The sequence below is a fragment of the Vicia villosa genome, unplaced genomic scaffold (assembly GCF_029867415.1).
Source record: "Vicia villosa cultivar HV-30 ecotype Madison, WI unplaced genomic scaffold, Vvil1.0 ctg.004827F_1_1, whole genome shotgun sequence".
NCBI lineage: Eukaryota > Viridiplantae > Streptophyta > Magnoliopsida > Fabales > Fabaceae > Vicia > Vicia villosa.
The window spans coordinates 20,734-33,465 of NW_026706520.1; the positions used below are offsets into that span (position 1 = coordinate 20,734).

At 37.4% G+C, this 12,732-nt stretch overlaps 1 protein-coding gene across 1 annotated transcript; it reads left to right on the forward strand.

The window, feature by feature from the left end:
* The first annotated feature begins 9,220 nt into the window (after positions 1–9,220).
* Positions 9,221–11,208, forward strand: LOC131642331 (uncharacterized). The gene is made up of 2 exons (XM_058912596.1): positions 9,221–9,985; positions 10,027–11,208. The coding sequence occupies exons 1-2, from the start codon at positions 9,221–9,223 to the stop codon at positions 11,206–11,208; spliced, it is 1,947 nt and encodes a 648-aa protein (XP_058768579.1).
* Positions 11,209–12,732: the final 1,524 nt, after the last annotated feature.

A 12,732-nucleotide genomic window follows, 5' to 3' on the forward strand; every position in this document is an offset into this window, starting at 1 on the left:
GACCAATTGCATTTGAAATATATTTGAATTTACTTCAAAATGAGCTTTGGTTTGAATTTTTTGGATGAAGGATGACAGAGTTATGACCAGTCAAAGTTCAGTTGACTTTTTAGGAGAAAACCCTAATTTTGAAACTTAGGGTTTTGTTGATTTTTGATCTTTCCTTGATGAATTATGATCAACCAATTATCAAATGATGAATATTTTGACAAAATATGGATGTTGACAAAATATTTCATTTTTGACTGTCTGTTGACTTTTTTGGTCAAACGGGTCATCTTTTGACTATTTGAGCTGTTGACTGTGCGTCTGAGCGAATTGAAGTTTGAAAATTTGTATGGTGGTACTTTGAGATATATGGAGGTCCATGAAATCCATTTGAGGTCTCAAAAACTTGTTCTCCTGAAAAAAACAAGAAACCCTAGTTAGGGATTGTTCGTGTAGGAGACAATTAAGCGTACCTGATTTTTGTGCAGTGTTGAGTCTCTTCTAATCATGTGATATTCAGAAGACTTCTAGAACAAAAATCTTGGAATTTTGAAATGCAAAATATTGATTTGATTGATGGTACAAAACACGGAGAATTGCACTGTCAGCGGGTTTGACTGTCAACTGACTATTAATGTGAAAATTCAACAGTCAAAGTTAATTTTTCTTTTTGTTGTTTTTTTTTGTTGTGTTAATTGCGTCAGTACTATTTATCTGCAAATAAATCTCAAATAAACAGCGTGTGTGAAGTAATAAACAGTACTTGGCGTTTGTGTAAGAATAAATTCAACAGCGAGCCAAAATACCGTATAAGAAAAATTCTAAAAACCAAGTATTCATAAATCAGGATATTTATGGAATAAATATCCAAGATTATATGAAACTCCCAATTTTTAGACAGAAGTCTGTTGTCTTCTTTCTTTGAAAAAATATGCGGGCAAAATTTGGGGTATAACAAACTGAAATTTTGATTTTCGTTCGGTTCGCCCCGCGAATAACATAACTTCTGTCATGGCGCCACGAACATGGATGGCGCCGCGAACTGAAGGCAGATTTGGGAAAAATTCAAATATGTGTAACTTTTGATTCGTAGAACCGTTTTACATGTCGTTTGAACCTATGTAAAGCTGAAATTAATTCCTATATGATGATATATAATCAAATAGCCCTTGACAACATCTTGAAAATTGTATTTCTTCCTTGATGGTTTTATGTAATGTGAAGTGATATTGTTGTGCTTTGATATGACAAGTGACGTGATTGCGAAGTGATTCATTGCTTTGAACAGTAATGATATTGTGGTTGTCATTAAATTGCGACATTGAATTGATGATGTTTAGTTGTTATGTGATAAATGACGTGAATATGGATGTTGCATCATTGAGTCTCATCCATTGCATAAATGTGAAGTGGCCTTAATGGCAAATGTTACGATGGCCTGAAGATGGCAAATGCGAAGTGGCCCTAATGGCAAAAGCAAAGTGGGAGTTTTACTCCAAATGGTACCACATGCATGTGCATTATGTCGAGTTACATATTGAGTCATATTTTTGTATTATGCGATGATGAATATGGTGCATTTGTTATATGATGTGAATGAGGGTATGAATTCTATGTTACTTGAATACCATGATGTTTGAATGCTATGTTGCTTGAATACTATATAGCTTGGATAATTGATAATATATATGATTGTTGCAAAAATGCATATGTTGAGAAGTGGTGAATGTGTATGATTCTTATTTTTCCGCTATAAGTATTATCATATGTTTCTTTATCGTGAATGGTATCTCACCCCTTCTGCTGTATGTTACCGCTTTGGTGGTAACTTGAAGGTACTGATGATGAGTAGACATTAGCTTATTGTTCGCGTCGGTGTGTCTTATGCTCTGATACGTAGCACCTTGGGGGTTTCGCCGTTTGTGTTGCTTTATGTTACCTTGTATTTGTTAAATTTTGATATTAACTCGTATGATGACACGATATTTCATGGAAGCCATGTTGGCAAGTTCTCATTATGTTGAGATGTTATGATGTATGTGTTCCGCTGCTACATTATGCGATGTTTTGCATAGTTGTTATGATACTTTGTATTCCCCCATGACTATTCTTACGTATCCATTATATGAGCTTTGATGAATTATGTTATGTTTTCTTATGTTGATCAAATGTGACACTTGGAATATGCATATTTTCGTATCTTTAATTACTCTGATTGTTATATAAATTGCGGGGTAGACTCGGGGTGTTACAAAAGGTATCAAAACCTTCATGCGGGAGTGAAGATGTTGATAAGGTATCCTCTGTGCCTATGTGGTTTTACCAGGTCAGCAATTTGGTTAGGTCTAGTCTGTTGCTTGGTGCAGAAGCAAGCATTTTGCAGGGTTGAGTTACATTCAATCCTTGAATGTCATGCTTACAATTGGTTCATGGAGTAAGCATTGTGTAAGTTCTGTTGAAGTATGGCTATTTTCCGCTGCATAGCCACTGGTGCAACCCCTATTGTAAAAGAAAGATCCTAGGGTTATTTATATTCAACAAAATGTATGGCAGAACCTTATAGCTATAATTAAAGTGTCAAAGATACTTGAGTAATCTCTCAAGTCCACTCATAATGGCATGGTGTATTAGAGCTGATGAATGTCAAATGATCAATGATATTCATAATTATCTGCAAGTGTGAACCTGGAAGAGTTTTCAAGGCTGGAGTGTTCCTAGAAGGAGGAATAGATAAACTACCGGATGTTGGGACATTAGTACTGCTATGCAGCTACCAGTTGAAGAACAGATGTTCTAGTGCTAAAGTAGTGTAGTGTGAGAACATTGGTTTGGAACCTACTCCTGATCTGGAAGAGGAGACATCTGATTATAAGTTGATCAAGACACGATCAACATGTACTTCTACTCCAAATCTTATTTTATGGGAGATTAGAAGTAAAAGCTCAATGCTAAAGAAGACTCGTGAAGGTATTCTTTTTTACCCTTTATGTTTAAATCAAGATGAGCTTAAATCTGGTATCTTCTTCTAATCAAAGGAACCAGATATGTGGATTTTCATTCATAACCATAGAGAAGTTGTTGGAGTTGAATATTGTGTCTCAACCACAGTGAAATATGGTCACAAATGTTGACTTCCCTAGTTGTTATCCAGAAAGGGTAGTGTTATTTAGAATAAAGGAAGTCAGATGGCTCATAAGAATCTGACTATTTCAGTGTTATGTCATAACTAAGTCTGTTCCAGAAACCTAAATGAGGGAATCTTCTCTATAGGTACAGACTATGGCATCCATCATCTCAAAATCAGAATGAAAGTCTGAAGAAAAGTTTATTGAGATGTTGGCTATTCTATTCCTTGATATGTCTAGATGCTGCTGATAATTACACTCTATTGTTTCCACCCCAAGTGTTATGAATTCGATGTTAGAGATGTTAACCAAAAACCATGAAATTTGATGTTATATAAGATGTTACAACATCATCTCAAGGTCTTCAGTTTTTTGTGGTTATTGCCAACAGTAAAGAAAGGAGGTGATCAGTCAGAATATTCTAGTATGAGTAGTAAATTCTAACTGACTAACTGATAATTACTTTGATAGGAGACTTAGTACTTATTAGGTGAAGAACCTGGATGCAAGACTGAGAAGAAGAAATCGGTCAAGATAAACTAGTATGAGTAGTAAATCTTACTGAGTAACTAATAAGTACTTTGACGGGAGACATAGTACCTATTAGATGAGAAGCCCTTCCAGTTGTGTATTCAAGGTCTAGTGTGAACTAAATGTTATTGTTCACTGTTATCCTCACAAGTTCAGGAAGTTTGGCAATGGTATCTGTTGAAAGCATACTGATTCTATTAAATATCTTGATGGGAACTGGATATTTGCAATATCCGTATGAAGAGAAGAATTAAGTGATGAAGAAAAGATCTACATGAATATACATCATCACTACTTTTGAAGACACCAGAGAGATAAGGCTCAGGCTTATCTGCTGAAGATTGTTTTATGGTTATACAATTATAGTTTCTTCTACTTCAAGTTGCAGAGTGTGGCAATCTGAATCTTGTGTAGCAAGCAAACTGAAGATTCCAAACTTGGAAATTGTGGCAAATTCCAAATGAAGGGTGCTTCAAGGACAAACATCAAAGATATCCTCAATTTGTATATCTCAGGGGGGGTAAGAGAGTATAAAGATCAGCAAGGACAATGTTATTCTGCTTCTAATCTAATGGAAAGTCTCTCAAAGACTAATCTTTAAGCCAGAAGAACAATGTCATTCAAGATGTCAGAACATAACTCAAGACATGTTTTATCCTTGAAAACCAGCAAGGATCATTCTTTGGATTATCATCTAAAAACATGTATTGATGGTGTGTATCACTTGTTCTGATAAAGTGCATGTTCCAAACTATGCACATATCCACCTCATGCAGTTCCTTTTCAAACAACATCTCTTGATCAAGAAATTTGTTAAAGTAAAGGTATGCTGTTTAAATTTCTCATGTTTCTAGAGTCTTTGTCGTTTCATTTTTTTTGAGTCTCTCATATTCTTCTTTCGGATATGAGTAAGGTCTAGAGTCTAGGTTATGTTTGTCAAATTGTGACAAGCATAGGTGAAGGTGTTTGCATGTTGGCTGCATTATTGGTAAAACATACCTGGTTGTTTGTGTATATGCAGGTTGCATATATGTGTGGAGCTAATACAGGTTCTGTAGTGAATGTCATGATCGATGTCATGACATCCATGTGTAACACCAGGAGCTGTTAGTATTTATTAATTGTGTTTCCTGATTTATCACTTTTATCTGTTTAGGAAACTTTTTATTGAGTGCTGCAAATTTCGTTCAGAAGATCCTACTGACAGCACATTGTGTAACAGACAGTTGGCGTGTGATTTAGATTAACTTTGTTAACCCTAATGTGTTTCTTAAAAAGCCCAAGGCCCAAGACTGCATATAAAAAGAACTGCAATCCTAATTTGGAACGCAGACAGAAGATTGTGTATTGTGAAGAACTACTGTTTTGTAACTGTCTCGTGTGATCCACGCTATTATCTTTGATGATTGCGTTGGAATTAGTTTGTGTTTTTGTTGTGTCACTCTAAGCTTTTAAGCACGAGTGTGTGTCTCTTGATTGAAGCTTTTAAGCAGATCAAGGTGTGTTTTTGAAGTGTGTCTTCTATCTGTAATTGTTTATTGTTTATGTGTAATCACTGATGTGATTGAGGGGGAGTGGAATGGAGATATTCCATATCTAGGTAGAACCTAGGTAGAAGGGTCATTGGGTAGTGATTAAGTGAGAAGTTGTAAACGGGGGAGTTTAGCTTTAAATTGATACTATTGATAGTGGACTTCATCCCTGGCTTGGTAGCCCCTAGAGTAGGTTGTTTGAACCGAATTGCGTAAACAATTCTGTGTGTTCTTTACTGTTTTATGATGTTTTGTTATTACTGTCTGTGCTGCGTAACTGTGGATGTCACAACATCCAGTTTTACATCGAGCGTGTGTTACTGGAATTTTCAATTGGCATCAGAGCAGGCACCCTACCTGTTTACATCTGGGTGAGATTTAGGGATAACAAAATTCTGGTACTATGGAGAAGGAACTGTTAGTGTTTGGAAACAGACCACTTATCCTTGATGGCTCTAACTATGACTACTGGAAACCTCGTATGGTAGCTGTCATTAATTCAGTGGATAACAACGCCTGGAGAGCTATTGAAAGTGGATGGAAACATCCTGAGAAAATTCTGGAATATGGAACCACTGTTCTAATTCCTGAAACTCAATGGAGCAAATCTGAAGAAGAGTTAGCATTGGGAAATTCCAAGGCCCTAAGTGCACTGTTCAATGGTATTGACAAAAACATCTTCAGACTTGTACAACACTGTGAGCTGGCTAAAGAAGCTTGAGATATTCTCAAAACAGCACATGAAGGCACGTCCAAGGAAAGATGTCGAGACTTCAAATACTTACCAATAAGTTTGAAAATCTCAAGATGAAAGAGGATGAAACCATTTATGAGTTTTACATGAATGTCCGAGAGATTTCAAACAACTCTGCAGCCTTAGGTGAGAAAATGACTGAAGAAAAACTGGTAAGGAAGATCCTCAGATCACTGCCTAAGAGATTTGATATGAAGGTAACTGCCATAGAGGAAGCTCAAGACATCAGCAACATGAAGCTGGACAAACTTCTTGGTTCTCTCCAAACCTTTGAGTCAAGCATCTGTGAGCCTGTTGAAAAGAAGAACAAAAGCATTGCATTTGTCACCAACACAGATGATAATTCAAAAGAAAGCAATGGTGTAAGTGATGAGAATTTATCAGACGCCATAGCCATGCTTTGAAAGCAATTCGACAGACTTATTAAAAGGGTTGATCAGAAGTCCAGACCCAATGTCAAGAACACTTCCTATGACATCAGTCAGACATATGACTCAAGCAAAAGGTTCAAAGATGAGTAGAAGCCCTATCTAGGGAAAGGGGTTCAATGTCATGGATGTGAAGGATTCTGACACATTAGAGTTGAATGTCCTACCTACCATAAGAAGCAAAAGAAAGGACTGACTGTTACTTGGTCTGACAAAGACCCAGATTCAGAAAAAGAAACTGCAAAGCATGTCACAGTTTCAACAAGAATCTATGAATCTGATGATGAGTCCAGTGATGATGAGCTAACCTTTGATGAACTAGATGCCTCGTACAAGAAGTTGTGTGGGAGAATACTGACGTCTGCAAACAAGTGGAGAAGTAAGAGGTGATCATAAGAGAACTAGAAACTGAGAAGATTAAACATCTTGCAACCATAGACTCCCTCAGTAGTGAAGTAAGCATGTTGAATCACAAACTTGATCGAATGACCAAGTCATTCAAAATGCTGAACAATGGATCTGATACTCTAGAAGAAATTATGGAATCTGGACAAAGATCAGGAAACATGTTTGGAGTGGGATTTGAAGGATAGAAAAACACTTTGAAAGGGGGAGTTTGAATAAGTTTGACTTTAAAAACTCTTAAGATAAAAACAATTGCACAAAGATTTTTATCCTGGTTTGTTGTTAACGAAACTACTCCAGTCCACCCCCTTAGAGTGATTTACCTCACCTGAGGATTTAATCCACTAATCAACCTTGATTACAATGGTTTTCCACTTAGATACCCTCTAAGTCTTCTAGAGTATTCTGATCACACCTTGATCACTCTAGGAACCTTTTACAAATTAATGTAAACAAATTCTTACAAGAGTATTACAATGCTTCTTAATAAGCTATAATCACAACTGTGATATTTCTCTTAAGTTCTAAGCTTAAATTTCACTAAGATATTACAAATGAAGTGAGGTTGAAGATGAAGTTTTATTCAACAGCGTTTCAGCAAGTTTGCAAGAGTTGTTCGTAATAAAGTGTTGTAACCTTGCTTCTGATCAGAACTTCACTATTTATAGGCGTTTTGAGAAGATGACTGTTGGGAGCATTTAATGCGTTGCATGATCCGTACAGCATTGCATTTAATGTTTCGCTCTTTTGTCAACTACCTCGAGCCTTGCTTTTCCTGCTTTAACTGAATTTGCCTTTAATAGCTTCTAACGTTCCTTTTGTTAGTCAGCGTAGCCTGCCATCTTGTACTTGCTTTTGATCTGATGTTTGTAGATACAACGTTTGAATTAATCAGAGTCAAACAGCTTGGTGCAGAGCATCTTCTTGTCTTCTGACTTTGAAGTGCTTCTAGCGTGATACCATAAGAACTTCAGTGCTTCTACTTCTGATCTCAAGTTCTTATGATGCTTCAATAGACCATGTTCTGATTCTGCTTGACCATCTTCTGATGTCTTGCGAGAGCATGTTCTGATGTTGCATACTTGAACCTTCTGAGTCAGTGCTTCTTGTGCTGAATTATGCATACTCTATATATATTTCCTGAAATGGAAAATGCATAGGATTAGAGTACCACATTGTCTTATACAAAATTTATATATAATGTTATCATCAAAACTAAGAATATTGATCAGAACAATTCTTGTTCTAACAGGATTTGTGGCTAAAGAGGAATTAATCTCTGGACTCAAGAGGATAGAATCCAAGACGTGTGTGACTAACCATATGTCAATCCAAATGTCACAACATCAAGGAAACATAAGAAGGAGGCGCTCAAAGAAAAGGTTCCAGAAATGGAGGTGTCATCACTGTGGAAGGTTTGGTCACATAAAGCCGTTCTGTTTCAGACTATTTGGATATCCAGACCAAACTCAACAAGTCAAACTTGATCATAATACTTACAAAAGAAAGCAACGATGGGCAGATAAGAATGTTGCTCTAGTAGCACACACTTTTCTAAGGAGACCAACAAAAGAAGATTGGTACCTTGGCAGTGGTTGTTCAAATCATATGACCGGGAGGAAGAGCTCTCTAGTAGATTTCAAACTATAGGGAAACAACTATGTAACCCTGGGTGATGGAGAAATAAAAGAAGTCAAAGGTGTTGGAAAGACATAAGGGGTGGGTATCCCCAATCTAAACAATGTTCTACTTGTGCGAGGACTGGCTATAAACCTTATAAGCATCAGTCAGTTATGTGGTGAAGGATTTAATGCTAGGTTCACCAAAGATGAATGCATCATCACTAATGAAGCAAATGAGGAAGTCATGAAGGGATTTAGATCTAAGGATAATTGCTATCTATGGAAGCCTGACACACCTGTCCACCCCTCTGACTACTCCATGATCAAAGACGAATTAAAAGCTTATCGACATGAATCTGATGAGTCTGATGAATTTGATGAAGAATCCTATGTTAGAGAACTCACCAAAATTGATCTGTCTACTGGCTTTCCTGAGACATGTGTAGTGAATGAGAAACTGTGTGCAAAAGTAAGGGAGTACAAAAGTATCAATATATTTCTGCTAGAAGAAAGAGTAAGCCTTGTGATGGACATTACAGATCGGGAAAGAAAACTGGAAAAGTCAAATGTGAGCAATGATCCTAAAGGACTGTCTGAAAGCAATGTCATAGAGAATGTTGCAACAACATCTAAAGACAATGTGACAAAAAAGGGTATGTTGGGTATCTGCTACCAAAACTTATTATAGCAATTAACCAACGTGAGGGAATACTATTTGGGCTTTGTCAAAATCCATGTTTTGAAATTTCCCTCACTCAGTGTGCATATAAAGCTCCCTCGATCCCCTAATATTCTAAAAACGGCAAACCTTCCTAGTAGTTCTGCTAGCTACTCTATGAGATTGATCTACTTCTATTGCTCTCACAAGTGTGAAACAAGTTCTGGTTCTCTAAGGTTCAGAATGTCTCAGCAATCGAATGATGAATCTCCCATTTCAGACTCAGCAACACCGGAAGAGTCCTCTAACCCTAATAGGGTCCTTAAGGTTGTCCCTTTAAGGAGGATTAGCAGTGACGAAGTAAAGGCCACAAAGCCTAAAATGACTCATGCAAAACGACCCAAGGAGGGTATTCACAACAAGGGTACCAAATCCTCAGCATCTGCTACCATGAAGGAACTTACTAAAGAAGGATCCAAGTATGTCGATAGCGCAATTACCAGGATTGTTAATCGTATTCTGAAGGAGAATCATCAAGTTCCTAGAATATCTATTCCTCTTCAAACCATAATGGTTGATCCCCTCAATAGCACCAGTAAGGTTGAGGCTGTTCACACCGTTGATATTGACCTAGAAATCAACAAGGATGAACAAGGGGTTACTAAGAATACCAATGTCACCGAGGATGTCAATGACATTGACAATAATGAGCATCCTAAGGCCAATACTGAAATTGATACTAATGTGGTAGACTTAGATGAGTACTCTGACGACGAATTACTTACCTCCTTGAATCCGAGTGTAGCCAACAGGCTAATGACAAGAAGAAAAGGCAAAGTTGTTGTTCAAGGATCACCAAAGGGGAGCACTCAAGTGAACAACCCTGCCAAAGACACTGTCAGGAAGAAGAGTACTTCTGCAGGTCCTGTCAAGAGCAAAGCTGTTACCAAGAGTAAAGGGGTTGGTCCTTCAAAATCTTGCAGCAGTGTCATTCCAAAGAAAAGAAAAGAAAAGAGCGGGAAATTGTTGAACCTGAATCTGATGTTGAAGCTAATGTGCCTGACATTCCATCAAGGAAGAAGCCTACAACCAGTAAGCTTGCTACTAGCATCCCTGAAGTTCCCATTGATAATGTGTCTTTCCACTATGCCTCTAGTGTCAGCAGATGGAAATATGTTCTCCAAAAGAGATTGGCTGTTGAAAGGGAATTGGCTCCAAATTCTCTTGAAAACAAGGAGGTCTTAGAGCTGATTCAAGAAGCTGGACTGCTAAAAATTGTGAGCAATCTTCCCAAATGTTATGAGAAGCTGGTCAAAGAATTTGTGGTAAACCTATCTGAAGATTGTGGCAATAGCAGAAGTGCAGACTATAGAAAGGTGCTTGTAAGAGGTAAGTGTGTATCGTTCTCTCCTTCTGTGATTAATAAATTCTTGGGAAGAATAGATGAAGCTCAAATCGAGCTGGAGGTAACGAACAACCAAGTCTGTCAAGTGATCACAGCCAAGCAGGTAAAAAGCTGGCCCATGAAAGAGAAGCTAACTGCAAGTAAGCTAAGCATCAAGTATGCAATGCTTCACAGAATAGGAGCAGCTAATTGGGTTCCAAAAAATCACAAGTCCACTATCTCCACTATGCTTGGTAGATTTCTGTATGTTGTAGGAACAAAGGCAAAGTTTGATTATGGAGCATATATTTTTAACCAAACCATGAAGCATGCTGGAAGCTTCAGTATTAAGGGTCCAATCGCCTTTCCATCCCTCTTGAGTGGTATAATTCTGGATCAATATTCAAACATTCTCAATGAACATGATGTAGTGTGCAAAAGAGAAAGTCCCTTGGCTTTCCATTATAAACTGTTTCAGGGAAAGCATGTTCCAGACATTGTCATGACATCAGCTGAAACTTCCAAATCTGGAGCATCAGTTAGTAAAGCTGAAGTCATAGCAATACTAAAAGAGACTTGCAAAGAACTGGAATCTAGAAAAATGTCTCTTGAACAAATGATACGTACTTTGGAAATGGATGAGAATGAGGAGTTTGCAGATACTAGAGAGATGGAAGATAAAGATGATCAAGAATTGGAAGAAGAAAGTGCTAGTCCTGCTGATGACTCTGAGAAAGAATGTTCTTCAGACACCTCAGCTGGATCTGACTCTGAGCAGTAATTGCAACTAGAGTCTAGTGTGTTTATTTTTGTTTTGTTTGATTTGTTCTTTTGCATTTAGTTCCGTCTGTTTTATTTAAATTGTTGGACTTATTTAAACTCGTTGAGCGAGGAGTTTTCTTTTGGTTTTGGAAACATTTGTGGCCAAACAGGGGAAGAAGTATTATGTGTCACCCCAAAACAATAAGAATGGTGGTTGTGTGTGATCAACAATTCTATTTGCTTATCTTTGTGTTGATCTGTTTGTGCTTGTGGCTGTCTGTCTGTTTTTGTCTGAGCACTGTGTGCATACTGGTGATGTATGCTATTTATTTGTATTAGCTTGTGTTTTTGTGTTTTGGTTATCCGCTGCAAGTTTTTCTCCGGTATGGTGTGACAGGATGTTTTAGCCAAAAATTTGCCAAAGGGGGAGATTGAAGGTGTTTGCATGTTGGCTGCATTATTGGTAAAACATACCTGGTTGTTTGTGTATATGCAGGTTGCATATATGTGTGGAGCTAATACAGGTTTTGTAGTGAATGTCATGATTGATGTCATGACATCCATGTGTGACAGCAGGAGCTGTTAGTATTTATTAATTGTGTTTCCTGATTTATCACTTTTATCTGTTTATGAAAGTTTTTATTGAGTGCTGCAAATTTCGTTCAGAAGATCCTACTGAAAGCACATTGTGTAACAGACATTTGGCGTGTGAATTAGGTTAACTTTGTTAACCCTAATGTGTTTCTTAAAAAGCCCAAGGCCCAAGACTACATATAAAAAGAACTGCAATCCTAATTTGGAACGCAGACAGAAGATTGTGTATTGTGAAGAACTACTGTTCTGTAACTGTCTCGTGTGATCCACGCTATTATCTTTGATGATTGCATTTGAATTAGTTTGTGTTTTTGTTGTGTCACTCTAAGCTTTTAAGCACGAGTGTGTGTCTCTTGATTGAAGCTTTTAAGTAGATCAAGGTGTGTTTTTGAAGTGTGTCTTCTATCTGTAATTGTTTATTGTTTATGTGTAATCACTGCTGTGATTGAGGGGGAGTGGAATGGAGATATTCCATATCTAGGTAGAACCTAGGTAGAAGGGTCATTGGGTAGTGATTAAGTGAGAAGTTGTAAACTAGGGAGTTTAGCTTTGAATTGATACTACTGATAGTTGACTTCATCCCTGGCTTGGTAGCCCCCAGAGTAGGTTGTTTGAACCGAATTGGGTAAACAATTATGTGTGTTCTATACTGTTTTATGCTGTTTTGTTATTACTGTGTGTGCTGCGTAATTGTGGATGTCATAACATCCAGTTTGACATCGAGCGTGTGTTACTAGAATTTTCAATAGGGTATAAGGGTAGTGTTCAGACATTGTTAAGTCTGAGGTCATTCTTTACAGTTGTTTTCTAGAGAGTAGAGTCTTGTTTCGTGTCATGAACACAAATTGTTTCTTGTGTTCTAAGTCATTCTATAGAGGTATCTTATCTCTATGAATAGTCAGAGTTTTTGAGTTTTGATGTCTGGAAAACTTACGTCTTGGGTGATGTC

What these genes read in the sequence shown, in the direction of transcription:
- LOC131642331 (XM_058912596.1), top strand. Translation starts at nt 9,221, where the DNA reads ATGAGATTGATCTACTTCTATTGCTCTCACAAGTGTGAAACAAGTTCT. An exon ending in GTCCTGTCAAGAGCAAAGCT is followed by an intron (nt 9,986 to 10,026) that starts GTTACCAAGAGT and finishes AAAATCTTGCAG; the next exon opens with CAGTGTCATTCCAAAGAAAA.